Here is a 17,155-nt window from a genome sequence, read left to right on the forward strand (position 1 = left end):
ATTAACTGTCCTAGGGGCTTCTGGGAGGAAAATGAAGAAAGTAGGGGGCAGTAAAAGATGTTGAGGGAAGGAGTAGGAGTGCATTTATCATAGCGTAGCTTAGGCAGGGTTGGGTATGGCCCTAGACTCAGCAGAGAGGGAGCAAGAATAGGATACCCAGATATTTCCTTGTCTTTTTTCTGGAGAGGGTCAGCCTTATCTCATTTCTCTGTACATAGCTATCCCAGGTAGTGGGGGGACTGCTGTGAATTCTGTCTCTGAGTGTGCTTATCTATCAGTCTGTAACTGGCCCCATCTTTTTGCTTCCTGGCTTTTCCCTGTCTTACGCTTGCTTACAGTATCGTGAAGTAAGTTGAATATGCATTTGATAGCATCTCCTGCCCTGAGAGTAGCAGAGGTTTCTCTTTCTGCCTCACTCTGTCACTGAAGGTCTATGTCCGTTCCCCCTGCTTTTCTTCTTTCTCTCCCTCTCTCTTTGTCATAGACAAGAGAACTGTTTTTTAATCTTAACTCTATCCTCTCAGGAACATCTTGGGCTAGGGGTAAAACCCAAGTATGCCTTCCATTCCCTCAGCTTCTACCATAGTACCCTAAAGGATCTCCCTGGAAAATTTAACAGATAGTTCCCTGAGACTGTATTCTTTTGGGTAGCCCATGTCTATTCTTGGGCTTTCTGTTGTTGGTTGGGAGCCATGGAGCAGTGGAAGTCCCTTGCTCCAGGAGTTGACAAATTGCCCTCCCCACCCCCATCCTGCCTCAGCAGCCCCCGGAAGACATCAGGGCACTTTCTTGGAACCGGCAAGTCCAACACATTCTGTCTTCTGCTCATCCCAGTGGCAAGGCAGTTGTGTGGGATCTCAGGAAGAATGAACCCATCATCAAAGTCAGCGATCACAGCAACAGGGTGAGTAGGAGAGAGTAGAACACAGGCTTCAGGTCAGGCCCTTCATGCCTAGCAGTTGGAGCTACCCTTTCCCTGGCCTGGGCTCTGCTTTCAATTGCTGCACATGTGAATTAAGTCCCTTAGCAGATTTCCTATTGAGAGTGAAAGCTTAGGGAAGCTAAACAGAGCTGATCTTGAGGCCTCTACCACCCTTTACTTAATCATGGTCATCACTATGCTCTGATGCTGTGGTGTTCCCAGTCACATAGAAGAAGACACAGACCTGCCCTCAGAGTGATCCCATTCTAACTGGGCAGAAAGGGTTCACAACCAAGGAAGTCAGGTTGCATCACCCATTGGGATCTGCTTTGTTCACAGATGGACTGCTCCGGCCTGGCCTGGCACCCAGACATAGCCACTCAGTTGGTGCTGTGCTCAGAGGATGATCGTCTCCCAGTGATCCAGCTGTGGGACTTGCGCTTTGCCTCCTCACCGCTGATGGTACTGGAGAGCCACGGCAGGTAGCGTTTCAGTCTCCATCCCCATCCTTGTGGGACATAACTGACCTGGGTAAGAGGCAAAGGAAGCCTTACTTTAGCTATCAAACATCCTCCATGACTTTAAAGCCATCCTGGTGAACACAGTCACCCAGTCTGTGAATAGCCTGAGGTTCCGTCTAATTTCCAGAGATGAGAATGGGAATGGGGTCATGAGAAATATCGGAGCCAGGCTCTGATCTGAGGACAATGCTCATTTCCTTAGGTGACGAGGTTGCCTCTTCAAAGTCTCTTCCTCAATAAGGACAACTTGGCTCCTATCTATCCTGCTAATAGGCCTTCCTCTGAACTGCAGCTCTTGTGCTCACAGCATAGGGAGCAGCCCCACAGTCTGTCCTTTCTAACCAAAGGGCTATTTTGCCTTTATACCTCCTGGGGGACTTTTGAGAGTTGGGTCCTCACTGTCTTCCCGGGTTAAAACCTCGGTAGAAGACAGGTTCATCCATGGCGATAGGTGCTTGCCTGATTCATATTGATTCATAATTCTCTGTAATCAGGGAAAAGAAAGAGGCCATCTGGCAGTGACCTCTGGGAGGCAGCGTGGTACAGTGCACAGGCACTGGAGTTTGACTCGGGTTTAAGTCCCACCCAGTGCCACTTTCTGGCTGTGCGACTGTCTGAAAGTCACTTAACTTTTCAAAACCTTGTTTTCCTCATTTGTAAAATGACATCAGATCACCCATTTATAAGGCTGAGATTTATTTAAGATCTATAAGATGTAGTAGGCATTCAATAAATGTTTCTCTATCTTTTCTTTTTTAGGGGGATCTTGTCAGTGTCATGGAGCCAGGCTGACGCTGAGCTGCTGCTCAGTAGCGCCAAGGACAACCAGATCTTTTGCTGGAATCTGGGGAGCCGCGAGGTAGGCTGGCCCTTCTGTGGGAGTATGGGGATGGGAGCTGAGATGGTGGAGGTTTCCCTGCTGAAGCTGTGTATTTTGGGTTTCATGGACTGCATGGTCCCTAATAGTGATGTTCCCTCACGTTAGGTAGTATATAAGCTACCTACACAGAGCAGTTGGTGCTTTGATGTGCAGTGGTGCCCTCGGGACCCTCCAGTGTTCTCTGCTGCCTCCTGTGACGGCTGGATCAGTTTGTACTCTGTGATGGGTAGAAGCTGGGAAGTTCAGCAGATGAGACAGGCTGACAAGGTTTGAAGGGCTTGGTGGAGAATGCTGGAGGGAAGGGGCTCTCTCTTGGGGGGAGAGATAAGGACATATGACCTGAGAAGAGATGGAGGCTGTTGGACACCGGGAGACCAGGGCCCTGGGTTTGGGAGGGCTGCACCTTTGCTCCAGTGCCTACCTTCCTGGGAGGATGTCAGTTCCTGCCACTACAAAGGAGGCCCTCACCTTGACTCTTGTTCTTGGATATTATCCTTGTAGTATTTCTGGGACACTGGACCTCCATGCAGGACCATTATTTCAGGAATATTGACTGCCTTGTTTCCCTCTCTCCCATAGACCCCTTTTATGTCTCACTCCACTGTAGACCATGGATGCAGTAGGTTCTCCAAGAGTCACCCTGCTGCATGGGTGTCCCGCCCTCACTCCCAGTCCCATCCTCATCCCCATCCCTCTGGAATATGGGAGTCTGACTTTCCTAGGCCAGGTTGGTTCCTCCAATAATGGAGTTTATAGGTGGAGTTTCTGGTTAAGCCTCTGCTTCAGACTGGTGATACAGGTATCCTTTTGCCCTCAGATCTTCTCTTCCTTCAGCAAAGGCCAGCCTCTCCTGCCATTGCAGGTGCCAGAGCAGGTAGCCCAAGCAATGCTGCTATCATCCCTGAAAAAGCCCCCCAAATGGCTGAGAAGGCCAGCAGGCGTTTCATTTGCTGTAAGTGCAGTGGGTGTGTGAGTATATGTGTGTTTTTGGGGTGTGGCTACGCACTTGTGCCCTGTGCCTGGCATGAAGCTAAGTTCTGTAAGGATTTTTTTTTTTTCTCACTGCCTGTGCCCAAGATAAGGTCCTATTTATCTCTCAAGCTGTGAATTACTGTAGTTTCCTCTCTTCCCCTTCACCCGTCCTGTACCCTGCCTGCTGTGCCCATACAAAAATCAAGCCTACTGCCATCGAGTCGATTCTGACTCATAGTGGCCCCACAGGGTTTCTGAGGCTGTAAATCTCTATGGAAGCAGACTGCCACATCTTTCTTCCTTGGAGCCACTGGTGGTTTCAAACTGCTGACCTTTTGGTTAGTAGTCAATTGCTTTAACCACTGCTGTGCCAGTCCTGTATAAAAGAAGTGATAGCTATAGACCTCTTGGTCATGGAAAATAGCCTGAGATTCCACCTAATTTTTGTCTAACCCTAACATGTTTGGACTGGTGGTGAGGAAACAAAGCAGGAAAGAAGAAATGGAGATTTCATCGTTGTCACTCCTCTGCTCAAAACCTTTGAGTCCTCCTCATCTTATAGACCCAAGGCCAAGTGCACACAGGGCCACACTTACCTTTCCAGTGTGTGTTACCACTTCATTCCCTTTCGTTCCCTAAACTCCGGTTACCTGTGACTACTTTCTGTCCCTTGAGTAAGTCAACTTTCCAGCCTCTGCCTGCCCTCCAGCTTCTCTCCTGTGCCCATTGAATCCTACTACAGCCTTTCAAGGCCCCGCTTAAATACTCCATGATGTCATTCTTTAACCTTAGCCAAAATTAACCTCACTTCTGTAATCCCACAGATTGATAATTCCTGCAGTGATACATTCTTACTAAGCCCATATATCCAGTGCTATATGTAAAGTGCTACGTGTATATATACATATAATTATATATGCATATATACACACAGACACACACACACGTCACGACACCCTACTAAGAAACAGACCAGGATAAGGAGCACGTCTTGTTCATTTTTGCATCCCCCAAGCAGTGCTTCTCATACTTTAATGTGCATACAAATCACTCAGGGTCTTGTTAAAATTTAGATTTGGTTCATTAGGTCTGGAGAGTCATCAGGTTGACTCCCAGACCAGTTGCTGTCCAGTTAGCTCTGACTCACAGTGACCCCATGTGTGCCAGAGTAGAATTGTGCTCCGTAGGGTTTCTAATGGCTGATTTTTTGGAAGTAGATCACCAGGCCTTTCTTCTAAGGCACTTCTGAGTGGACTTGAACATCTAACCTTTAGATTAGCAGCTAAGCGTGTTAACCATTTGGACTACCCAGGGACGCTGGGTGGGGTCCAAGGTTCTGAATTTCCAGCAAGTTCCCAGGTGATGCCCGTGCTGCTGATCTGAGGACCACACTTTGAGTAGCAAGGGCCTAAAGCACCTGACAAAATGCTTTAAATATTAGGTTTGAATTGAAAACAGAAGTATAAAAGTAGAGATTCTTGTTTTAACAGCCAACAGTTTTATGAGGGAGGTAAAGTTAACACTCAAGAGGCTGTGAGGTTAAAAAAAAAGAGGCAATGAGGTGAAGAATTCTGAACTAAAGATCAAAGGGCCTGTTCTTATCATAGCCCTGTCACTTATTAGCTGGGTAACCTTGGACAAATCACTTGGCCTCTCAGAACTTAAGTCTTCTTACCTGTAAGACGGGAATAGTAATACCTGCACCGCATATGTTAGTGAATTGACATGAACTGCAAATGAGAATATATGTAAGCACTTGTAAAACTATGAAGTACTATACAAATAAAAAGTTAAGGTAGTTTTATTATAGCACTACTCTGTGGTGTGGATTTTGTGCTGTAGGAGTCAAGAGAAATAAGCATTCCGATGGGGAAAGTTCACTGAGGAGGTGGGGCTTGGGAAGGGAGGTAATGAATGCTTAGGGGGTAGAGCAGTAGTTGTCAACCCTGGCTGCACACTGGAATAATCTGAAGAACTTTAAAAAAATACTGATGTTTTGTTCCGACCCCCAGAGATTCTGATTTTATTGACTGGGGTGCTGCCTGGTGACTCTGGATATTAGTTTCTTAAAAGCTCTCCAGGTGGTTTTAATGTGCAGCAAGGTTGAGAACTGCTGGAGTAAAGGAACTTTAGCTCCTGTTTTGTGCCAGGTGCTTTATATAAAGTATCTAATTTGGTGAGAAGCCTGCTCCGGGTGGGGTGTTGTGGTGGGCAAAGGCACAGAAGTAGGAGTAGGAACAGTCCAAGCATTTTGGGGATGTGGAGAGATCACATAAATGAGCAGGGAGAGGGCTGCTGGGAGAGACAGGTGTGGGGCTGATCTTAGAGGATTTTGTGCACTAGAGGCAGAGGAGCTTAAGCTTTCTCCTGGGCCTTGTGGAACCATTACAAGCTCCTAAGTAGCAGCTATGATAGTGTGGTAGTCTAAGGCTTGGATTAGAGGAAGGGAAAAAAGCAGAGGCTATCAACCTATTCCAGTAACCTAGGTGTGCTAGCACTGGGAATGGAATGGAGGGGACCTGCATGAGAGACACTGAATAAGAAGAAAAGGTAAGACTTTGTTGTTGCATGGTTATAAAAAAAAAACTACCCAGTGTCGTCATTACAGTGGCTATATAAAGATGTGATGATGCCCAGGTGCCTGGGAGAATGGTGGTACCAGGACAGGTGAGAAGATGAATGAAGTTTTAAGCTCATGGTGCTAAGAATGCAGAGATGGTTTTGGGCATGGGGACACATTCAGTACTCAATTCATGATCCTATTCCACCTTTAGGAGTTTTCTTACTATTGATTTTCTATCCTGGGGTTAACCCATACATAGCTTCCCTGGATCCTCACTTGGTGTTAGTTTTTGGCTTGGAGGTATGACCTTGTCTTTCTCTGTTTTTCCTTACCAGTTTGGGGGGAAGCTGGTTACCTTTGGCCTCCCCAGCACCCCTGCCCATCAGATGCCACAGCCTCGCCCCCACCTAGTCTTCATCAGTCAAGTAACCACAGAATCTGAATTCCTGTTGCGGTCAGCTGAGCTGCAGGCAGCCCTGAGATCAGGAAATCTCCTGAATTATTGTCAGAACAAGATCCAGCACATGTCACTGCAGAGGGAAGAGATGCTCTGGCAGTTCCTGAAGGTAGGTTAAGCCTGAAGGCTGGCTGCTCAGAGGTGTTTCCCAAAGCCTGGAACCCAGGTCTGACACTCCAACCTGTGTCAAATCCAGGGCACACAAAACCGCACTGTGACCCAGATTACAGAGGCTCCAGCCCCTACTAGTTTTTTCTTACACTACACCCATCCTCTGGACACAAAATCTTCACCCTTTACTGGAGGCCCAGAGACCATTTGTGAAGCGGATAGGAAAGATGGAGAATACAAAGGATGATATCCTTTGTTGCTACTATTGCTGATGCCCTGGATATTTTACCAGAGCCAAAGTGAAGGCTTGTCACAGTGTCATGGCAAAAGACAGGTAGGGTGATGGGAAGGAAAGGAGAAGGAAAACGAATGAAGAGGACTGATCGGACATATACGTTGTCATGAACAGGCTCTGAGTTTGTTTTGAATAACCCAAAGGAAGTCATTGTGGTGGCACTCAGGGTTCAGGTCCCACTATCCTCTGGAGGCATGGATTCAGTTCCAGTTCTCATTTAATTTCAAGTTGCTTTTGACACATGGAGGAATGCTGTACCTGTCAAAGGAAACGAGCAACTGAGAGGAGAGATCTGAAGGAAGGGCAGTAGCTGACTAGACAGGCAGTGGAAGGATTAGTCAAGTCCTTGTGATTATAGAGAAGAATGTGGAAAAAAAAAGGACGGGGCCTGTCCCTAGGGATCTGAGAAGGACTCGGATCTGTGCTTCAAACATAGTCGAACTTTATGAGAGTAGACACCAGGGAACTGGGAAGAAGAGGATTTGAGAAAGATGTGGGAAGAAAAGGGTAATAAATGATCATTTATAAGCAAGATAGAGGTAATAATAGCTCCAGGAGTGGAGGGGATGGAAAGAGAATAGAGGGAGTGATCAGGAGCTCAGCCTTTACCCTGCTGAACAAAGGAGGCAGTGATACCTACAAGACTGAGGGAATCTGGTTTAAAAGCTACCCAAGAGCTGTCTATCATGATGGTTTCTGAAGCTGAGTGTGAATGAATTTCCAAAGGAAGAGCACAGCAGAGGAGGGAGCCCTGAATGGCTATGAGAAAGACCACAGAGTTCAGGATTCAGTGTGGGATGAATGAACGGACCAGGTCAGCCAACCCAGATTAGGGGGCTGCAGGAAGGCTTGACCCTCAGTATCTGAGACACAAAGTAGGTAAGCTGACTTTGTTTACCGCATCCACGCAGGGTATCCGGGGTTCTTCTCAGCTAAACATTTAGACTCACGAGACTGCGATAGGCTATACTTGGCATCAGTCTCTTCAGGAACCACAGCTTGTCAACAGGGCAGCATCAGGTGGTACTCTTCTTTGGGAGTCCTTGCAGCAGTCCATGTAGCAGATCACATAGCCATCCAAGAGTTCTCCAACTCCCCAGATGACAGCTTAGGTGCAAGGAAATGAGATATGCGTGGAGCAGGTGTGTAAGCTGCCCTCATTTAGAAGCCTCGTGCCCCGCAGGAGCCAGTATCTCTTCTGACAACTCCATAAGCATAGCTTCCAAAGTCCTTGTCTGTCTAGTTACAAGAGTCATTGTAATCAGGGTGTCCCCATCAATTGTTTGTAGTTTATTGTTCCATCCAGTCCAGGTGCAATTTACCAATCACAACAATGTTGCCTGGAAGCATAGTTGACGACACTTCACCCTTATCAGGTTATCAGGTGACAGAGTGAGGATGTCAACTGAAGGTCAAATGTTCATGCAGAGGCGGAAAGGGTTTCATTCCTGCTTTGCTTACAACCCAGCAGTAAATCAGATCTGGGGAGGAAAAGAGAGATGGCGTTGGTCTCAACAGAGGCACTTCACGTAGAACAAAGAACTATGTTTGAGGGAACAAGGTAACACTGGCACAGATGCCCAGCTCAGTGCAGGAGGAGAGTCATTCACATTCATCTAATGGGGACTTTTCTGTGTGCTGTGATTCCTTAGGTGACTTTAGAGCAAGACTCCAGGATGAAATTCCTAAAGCTATTAAAAAAAAAAAAAAAAGCTATTAGGATACAGTAAAGATGAGTTGCAGAAGAAGGTAAGCTACTCTTCACATCAGGAACTTGATGCAGAGAATAAGAGAATCCTGTCAGAGAAAACAGTTTCAGAATACCTGTCCCTGAGGTTAATTAATACACATTCAATCATTTGGCCTTCTGGCATTAGGATTTTTCCCAGGAAAATAGCTCAAGGTTCTTAGAGAGTCCAGTTGGATATGAAGTTGGGAAGAGAGAATAATGGTCGTTTGATTTTATGCTGGGGAAGGTGGTTCTCACAGGTCTCTCCACAGGTGGCCACATGGTTGAAGAGTAACTTGGGGCTGAGTGAGAGCCCTCAGCCTGAGGGAAGTGACCTCAACAGTACCAGACAACAGACCTTCTGCAGCCAGGTACTGTGGAAGCCTAGCCAGCCAGAGAGAAGGTAGCGCAGGAAACCTTCCTTTAGGACACCTTCCTCTTCCTGGACCTTTGCTTTGCTTTCAGTAAGTGCACAGCTTTTGTTGAAGCCTTCAAGCTCCTCGTATGTCTCTTGGAACCAGAGAAAGACACAAGAATTCATAAGCTTTTGGGTCGGCAGTAGAGCTGTGTCTTAACCATGAACTAGGACCCTTTCCAAAGTAACCCTTGTCTGATTATTCCTTTAGCTCTACCATTAAGGGCCAAATAGTGGAGCTCTCAGAGATAGTCACTAAGCCAGCTGTCTCACTTCTGGGTTTAATTCCTAAGTAGTCACTTCTGTCCTTCCCTCTGCAGGCCTCCAAATGTACCACAGAGGAAGCTTCTGCCTCCTCAGCCTTCTTTGACGAACTGGTCCCTCAGGACATGACTCCATGGGAGATTCCCATCAGAGAAGGTACCCTAAGCGTGGGGAAAAGGAGCCCTCTATAGGTGGGCCCAAAATTCCTGGATTTGAAGATAATTCACTTCTTGTCACCTGCCCCAAATGCTGGGAGGGTCTTCTACCGATTAGAGCTCTCTCTCTGGTTGTAGATTTTCATAGATGAGTCCTTCCTGTGGGAGACTTTTACCAAGATATTTTTTTAATCCTTTTTGTCTTTTTGCTAAAACGACTGTGACCCTGCTCTTGCTGAGCACGTACACGTGACACCTATGATACTGCCACATGAGGCCTCTCCCTGGTCTTCGGCCCTGTCCTTAAAGAGTACTACTGGATCTACGTACCCCTGGTCCCACTGCTGAGGAGTGAAAGTCAGGGATTTTGTTTGGGGCAAGAGAAACTGAATGATATAGAGATATGGGAGGTATGATGTGGGCTCTGCAGGGGACAGGAAACAGGTCCGATGGGGAAGGCCTGCCTCTGCCTGCAGACACTGATGGACTCCTGAGCCAAGCTCTCCTGCTTGGGGATCTGGGCCCTGCTGTGGAGCTGTGTCTGAAGGAGGAGCGCTTTGCCGATGCTCTCATCCTGGCCCAGGCTGGGGGTGCAGATCTGCTGAAGCAAACACAGGAGTACTACCTGGCCAAGAGGAAAACCAGAATTTCCTCGGTAACTGCTCACCATGCAGGAGAAGAGGGGAGGGGATTACTTGGACCTTGTCAGGTAGATGCCCACATTTTGGGAATGGTATTTAGAGTATTTCCCTGTCTCTCTCTCTTTCCATTCTAACTATCCCTACCTCATCCCCCACCCCCAACCCCTAGTCAGTGGCCTCAGAGGAAGCCTGCTTATGAGTGACTCTTTTTTAACACATCCCCGTGCGTGGCTTCTCCTGCTTGTGTGGATGGATAACTGATGTCCTCCTTCCCTCTTCACCCATTACAGCTTCTAGCCTGTGTTGTGCAGAAGAATTGGAAGGATGTGGTGTGTGCCTGTAGCCTGCAGAACTGGAAGGAGGCGCTGGCCTTGCTATTGACATAAAAGGCCAAAAGAATTCCCTGAGCTCTGTGGTAGGTGTGGCCCTACTGCCTTCCAGGCTTTTGGATGGAGTGGCATGAGCTCCTTTGTCAATGGACTCAGTGAGGGAGGAGGCAGAGTAGAAGCCTGAGCTCCGGGAGGCCAGGCCATGTTGTCAGGGCCAAGGTCTGGCTTGGCCAGGAGACAGGGATTATAGTGCATGCCCTTACCAGTAGGGGTCATTTATTGTCTTGTTTTACTTGTCACAACTTAATGCCAGAACTTGCCCATTACTGTAGAGCAGGGTTAGCCTCAGTATTGTCTTACAGCCACCAGAGCTACTTGTCCTGTCATTCATGTTCCTCACCTATTTCCAAACAGGAAAAAGGAAAAAGAGCACAGGAAGCTATGCCATTAATGAAATGTCCGTCTCTCTGCAGACATGCTGGGAACTCGAATGGAGCAGGAGGGTGGCAGGGCATTAACCTCCGAAGCCAGACTCTGTTATGTGTGCTCAGGGAGTGTGGAGCGGCTGGTGGAGTCCTGGTCAAAATGCCACCAGGCTGCATCCCCCATGGCACTGCAGGTACCCCTCTGTGCAGGGTACTGGTCACTCCATACCAGGCCTTTGGGAGATGCTAGTGTTAGGGATGCGCAAGGATGTCAGAGGCAACTTGCAACACCACTGGAGCCAGGGCCTTAGAGGGAAGAAAAGGGGCCTAAGTGTTTGGGACCTTCTTCCAAGGTTGGGGTGTTATCTATCTCCCCCTCCCCTTCACAGTCAGGGGAGACTGAGCAGCAACTACTTGGGTATTAACTGTCGTAAGCTTTTCCCAATCCAGGTTTGGTTATACAAGTTAATTCTGTATCTGGGTAATTGTGAGCCTGGCCCTTCTATTAGCTGGTGTGAAAAGTTCTGTGGATGTATCCTGTACCAAGCGTTCTGTAGGTAAACCAGAGAAGGGGGTCACAGGCTCATGGAGAGACAAAAGTCACACGTGAAACAATAGTATTAGAGTCTGTAATTGATGATGCACTAGAAGAAAGAATAAATAAATCAAAAAGAGGAGGCAAAGAGGTACAAGAGTCTTAAGACCCAACTATGTCCAGTGGAGCCCATTCCAAACAGCTTCAGAGGTGAGGCCAAGTGGCCCTTCTGTAGCTGGCATGTCTTTTATATATCATTGCCTGCTGCCTTCACCTGGCTATAGCCAGAAAATGCTGCCCTCACTTCTACTCACAGTGGGAAATCTCTGGGGGAGCTCCCTGGGGTTAGAAAGTATGGCGTGCTGTGAAAAGGGCTGATCACTTTCATCCTTGTCCCTATAGGATCTGATGGAGAAGGTGGTGGTCCTCAACAGGGGCTTGGAGCTACTCTTGGGTCCCGATGGGGTGACCCAAGGCCCTGCCACAGCCCACAGTATCACTCAGTATGCCAGCCTCTTGGCATCCCAGGGCAGCCTGGCCGCTGCCATGAGCTACCTACCCAGTGACTGTGCTCAGGTAAGTCGGGTGCTATGGAGAGAACAAACAGTTTCATTCAGTCATCTCACACTGGCTAAGCACCTACCATGTGCTAGGCATTGTGCTAAATGCTGAAGCTTCCAAGATATATGACATCTAATCCCTCAAAAACAGCTCACTGTTGGGGGAAGATGAGATGTCAAGAACTAGTAGTGCCATTAACAGAGGCTTATACACTGTGAGACTTCAGGGAAGGGTCTGATTTTGCCTAGAAGAGTAAAGGAAGGCTTCCCAGTGGTTAAAATAGTTGATCTGGACCTTCAAAGAGAGGTAGCTTATCAGCAGATGTAGAACATTCTAGACAGACAGAATAGCAAGGAGGGAGATGTACAAGTACTTGGCAGAGCTTTGGGGACTTTGAGTCAGTCTAAGGTGGCTAGAGTGTAGAGGGTCAGCTGAAGTTTGACTGCTATACGGGGCCAGGCTTATAAGAGGATGTTTTGCTTGATTTAATTTTACTTAACACAGTTCTTTCTTATCACAACTCTTGCAGGCACCAGTTTGGCAGCTGAGAGATCGGCTTTTTCATGCCCAGGGTTCTAGTGTCTTGGACCAACAGTCTCTCCCCTTTCCTTTCCCCTGGGTTGTTGTGGGAGCTACCCCTCACTCTAAAGAGACATCATCTTATAGATTGGGATTTCAGCCTTCTCAGAAGGTAATACTTTACTTCTTTATTCATTTTTTCATTAATTCAAAACTATTTACTATGTGCCTACCATGTGCCAGGTACAGTTCTAAGCACTGGAATATATTAGTGGCAGAACTGATGAAAATTCCTGACCTTATAAAGCATATAGATTCAGTTATTTTTCTGATCACTTTATTGAACAACTGTTAAGCTCTTAGAACAGAAAAGTACACAAATCATGATCTGTGCCCTTAAGTAGCTCATAGTCTAGTGGAAAGATAGAGATGTAAAAATTGACTACAGTAAAAGTCATAAATACCATGATTGAGGTATGATAAGGTACCATAGAATCACACACAGGAAAGCAATTCACTCTGTGTGAGTGTGTGGAGAGGGGGTTGACAGGGGTGGGGAACAGTTTCAAGGACTGTTTCAGAATGAGTATGATGTTATATACATTGTTAGATTTGATTTGTTAAACTTTTGTTGGGGACTTTTGTGTCTAAATTCATGGAAGATATTGGTCTGTAGTTTTGTGCTGTCTTTGTCTGGTTTTGTAATCAGGATAATACTAACCTCATAAAATGAATTATGAAGTATCTTAATCAGGTTCTCTAGAGGAACAGAACCAGTAAAATACACACTCAGAGAAAGAGAAAGAGATTGAGACTTATTAATTTTAAGGAATCGGCTCATTGATTGTGAGGGTTGGCAAGTCCAAAATCTGTAGGTCAGGCAGCAGGCTGGAGATTCTTTCAGTCTTGTGTTCCAGAATCTGTAGGTCAGGTGATGGGAAGAGTGGAGGAGTTCTGGCAAGATGTCTATTTATAGTTCGAAGGCAGAATACAACCTAGGGAAAATTCCCCTTTGCTCTTAAGGCTGTCAACTGATTGGATGAGACCCACCCACCTTATGGAGTGTAACCTGCTTTACTTAAGGCCAACTGATTTAATCACATCTAACTACTTCATAATAGCATCTAGTATTTGACCAAACAACTGGATACCATAGACTTAGCCAAGTTGACACATAAGATTAACCATTACAGGAAGCGTTCCATCTTATTCTAGTTTCTGGAAGAGATTGTTAATTCTTTGAATGTTGGTGAAATTCTCCGTTGAAACCATCTGAGCATGAAGATTTCTTTTTTTGGTGATTTTTATTTACAAATTCAGTTTCTTTAAGTGGGAAACCCTGGTGGCTTAGTGGTTAAGTGCTACAGCTGCTAACCAAAAGGTCGGCAGTACAGATCCCCCAGGTGCTCCTTGGAAACTCTGTGGGGCAGTTCTCCTCTGTCCTGTAGGGTTGCTATGAGTCAGAATCCACTCAAAGGCAGTGGGTTTAGTTTTGGGGTTTCAGTGTTACAGGACTATTCAGGTTATCTGTTTTATCTTGGTTGAGCTTTAGTAGTTTGTGGTTTTTGAGAGACAGGTCTGTTTCTTTTAAGTTATTGAATTTCTGTGTGTAAAGTTGTTCATAGTATTCCTTTATTATCCTTATAATGGCTGCAGGATCTGTTGTGATATCCCCTCTTTCATTCCTGATATTTGATGGTTTGTGTCTTTGCTATGGAGCCCTGGTGGTGCGGTGGTTAAGTGCTTTGGTGCTAACCGAAAGGCTAGTGGTTCAAGCTTACCAGCCACTTGGCAGGAGAAAGGTGTGGCACTCTGCCTCTGTAAAGATGTCAGCCTTGGAAACCCTATAGGGTCTCTCTGGGTTGGAATTGACTAGACAGCAACAGGTTTCTTGGGTGTGTTTTCTCTTTTTATCTTTGTCAATCTTTCTAGATGTTTATAAGTTTTATTTTTGCCCCCAAAGAACCAACTTTTTGTTTCATTAATTTTCTCTGTTTTTCTGTTTTTAATTAATTACCTTTCTTTTCCTGTCTAAGAACTGACCCTTTGTTGTCTCACAGGTTTCAACTCTATCTCCAAGGCCAAGAGTTTTCACTCCTCAGTCACCACCAGTGATGCCCTTTCATACCTCCCCATCCTAGCCCTTATCAGGGCTCCAAAGCCCAGAATATAAGTGACTCCAGGGTACCTGGGCCCCAGGCGGCCCAGCTTTTGCCTCTGGGCTCTGGGGTAAGGCCCGGTAAGTAAGTGAGGGGATAAAGATCTGTCTAGCAGAGCACAGAATTCTCAGAAAAGCAAATGGCATAGCCAGCAGGATCTGGACGCAGTATGTTATCTTAGTGAAAGGAGCTTAGAAATTGAAGTCCGAATTCCCAGCACTATCGCTTACTGGTTTTGGACCCGTGGGTGATATATTTAGCCAATCTGTTTCTTTTATAAAATGAGAGTAATTATTATGTTTGTCATTTCAACTCAACAGGATTGTTTTGAGAGTCAAATAAGAATATAGTGAAAAGTATTTCGTAAATGGCATATCTCTATTCACATGTATTAATCATTTATTATTTATTTATTTATTTACTTATTTATTTTTTATCTCTGCCCTATTCCTCCCTGATATGCTCAGGGTCTCTCTCAATTGGAAGTTGAGTGGCACATGACTTATTTCTACTCTACTCCAGCTCTATCTCAGCCGCACTTCTTAGGAGGGCAAAGAACCCAAGCTCCTAACTCTATGGGACTCCCTGGAATGTGGCCTCTTCCTGGTCCCCCTCCACCCATGGCATCCCCAGACATCATGCAGCCTGGCTCTACTTCCCTGCCTGAGACTTCTCGGCTGTTCCCTCTGCTTCCTGTGAGACCACCAGGTCCCAGCCCTATGAGCTCCCAGCCCCCACCCCCTCCTGTGAGCTCCCTTGTGGCATACCCTCCAGGAGGGCTAGGTGCTCCGTACTCTAGTGCCCTCCCAACTACTGGCATCTTGACTTCTTACCCAGGTCAGTCTTCCTCCAATGGCTTTTCTCTTCTGGGTTATTACCTCCTTTTCCTCCCCCACTACCATCGTGGGAGTCTGTTTTCTCAAGCCAGTGAACTGGGGCTCATTGGGAGAATATCAAGTGGGAGTGTGGCTGGTCTGTAGAGGGAGGAATGGTGGACTCCGACTAGAATAATTTTGTTGACCCTCAGGCCAAAAATTTCCAATGTTCCTGACATGCCTATAAGTACGTTTATCTTTTTTTCTACTATACAGGGACTCAAAATTCCTGGAAAGATGTGCCAGCTCCCAGGGGGAACCTCCAGAGGAAAAAGGTCATTGCATCTACCACCCTTCCACCCACCACCGCCACCACCTCTCATACATTCACCAGTGACCAGCATTCTAATTCCTTACAGAATTCGGCCCAGTCCTTCCCATTCTCAGGCATCCATTCTGTCCTCTCTTTTCCCACTCACACTTTTCCCTGCTCTTCTTTCCTTCTTAAATACATACACCCGTCTTCCCACTTCCCAGTTCCCCTTCATTATTGTGTCTCCTTTTTCACTCAAAATTTCTGCCACTCTCCAAAACCAGGACTTAAGGAGTCTCTTCAGCATAGACTCATGTTCTTTCTTTTGTCTCCTTTTAGCTGCCGGAAACATTTATGCCCCCAGCACCAATTACTGCTCCAGTTATGAGCCTCACCCCTGAGCCACGATGGGGCCTTTCCTCACAGCCTCCTGTTCCCGTTGTGGGTCATGCTCCCCCTGCAGGAGAGCTCAGCCTGCAGGTGACAGGGACAGCATGCCCCCCCGCCCCCTCCGCCCCTGGCCTTCCAGCACTCTTTGGATGTAGAAAAGCAGAGAGTATGGCAGATGGACCTCATTCCTTAAGGTAGAGGCAGTCTGAGCTAAAGGAGATGGGGGCTGGGACCAGGTATCTTTACTGCAGAGAAGAAGAGGGTGCCCCTCTCCCAAACTCTGCTCTAGTGACTCATGAGTCACTGAAGACTAGTACGTAGGGATGCCATGAGAAGGGCAGCTTGCCTGTCTCTCCTGTCTCCCTGCTCCTTCATCAGCAGCTTCAGCACCTACCACCTGAGAAGATGGAAAGGAAAGAGCTGCCTCCAGAGCATCAATCCTTGAAGACCAGTTTTGAGGCACTTCTACAACGCTGCTACCTGTCTGCCACGGACTCAGTAAGCCTCAACTTACCCACAATGCCCTCCTCATGCCCCTAGCTTGTTCCATGAACCCCTCAGCTGTAGACCAGTTCCTTGTATGACTCATTTCAATGCCTCTGGACCTGCCCTGTCTGTACTTACACTTATTTGATGTCCATGAGGATAAGGGGAGGGTTTGGAGTCTGTTCTGAAGTCCAGCTCCTTGGTAGCATGACCCAACAGCATCAAGATTTAACTCTAGGCAGTGTAGCAGGGGATAGTGGAAGGAGGTGAAGCCAGGAGTTAGGAAGCCTGCCATTCACTCATTAGCTCTGTCAGCTTCAGCAAGTCACTTACCCTCTTTGGACCTCTATTTCCTCCTTTGTGAAATGAAGGAGATAGCATCAAGCCATTCTGGCTACAACATCCCGTGATTCTTTATAGTCCTGGGTAGTGTTAGGCTTAGGGACTGGGGTCAGAATCCATTTCCTTCCCTGCAGAAGACAAAACGGAAGCTGAGTGAGGCAGCCCAACGTCTAGAATGTTTGTATGAGAAGCTCTGGGAGGGGACTGTAAGTACACCTATTGTGTACCTTTGCCTCCTGCCCTTCCACCATCACCCATGGCCAAAGGGTACCCAGTGTCTTCTCTTCCCATATGTCTCACTAACCTGGGTTCCCCCCAAAATATACCTTGTCTGGACTGGGCTCTAGAACTTGAGT

General features: G+C 46.8%; 1 protein-coding gene across 1 annotated transcript in view; it reads left to right on the plus strand.

Moving 5' to 3' along the window:
* Nucleotides 1-17,155, plus strand: part of SEC31B (SEC31 homolog B, COPII coat complex component) — a 37,911-nt gene that overhangs the window by 15,346 nt on the left and 5,410 nt on the right. Inside the window, 23 exon segments of the mRNA XM_064269449.1 lie at nt 761-904; nt 1,262-1,404; nt 2,203-2,302; nt 2,429-2,590; nt 3,141-3,275; nt 6,194-6,424; nt 8,374-8,409; nt 8,411-8,470; nt 8,723-8,821; nt 9,186-9,285; nt 9,761-9,939; nt 10,216-10,307; nt 10,309-10,340; nt 10,728-10,873; nt 11,617-11,790; nt 12,305-12,466; nt 14,355-14,411; nt 14,413-14,533; nt 14,976-15,290; nt 15,545-15,603; nt 15,921-16,061; nt 16,353-16,469; nt 16,934-17,005. Of these exon segments, the coding sequence (XP_064125519.1) occupies nt 761-904; nt 1,262-1,404; nt 2,203-2,302; nt 2,429-2,590; nt 3,141-3,275; nt 6,194-6,424; nt 8,374-8,409; nt 8,411-8,470; nt 8,723-8,821; nt 9,186-9,285; nt 9,761-9,939; nt 10,216-10,307; nt 10,309-10,340; nt 10,728-10,873; nt 11,617-11,790; nt 12,305-12,466; nt 14,355-14,411; nt 14,413-14,533; nt 14,976-15,290; nt 15,545-15,603; nt 15,921-16,061; nt 16,353-16,469; nt 16,934-17,005 (2,877 nt within the window).

This window comes from Loxodonta africana, chromosome 16, assembly GCF_030014295.1.
Source record: "Loxodonta africana isolate mLoxAfr1 chromosome 16, mLoxAfr1.hap2, whole genome shotgun sequence".
NCBI classification, from domain to species: domain Eukaryota; kingdom Metazoa; phylum Chordata; class Mammalia; order Proboscidea; family Elephantidae; genus Loxodonta; species Loxodonta africana.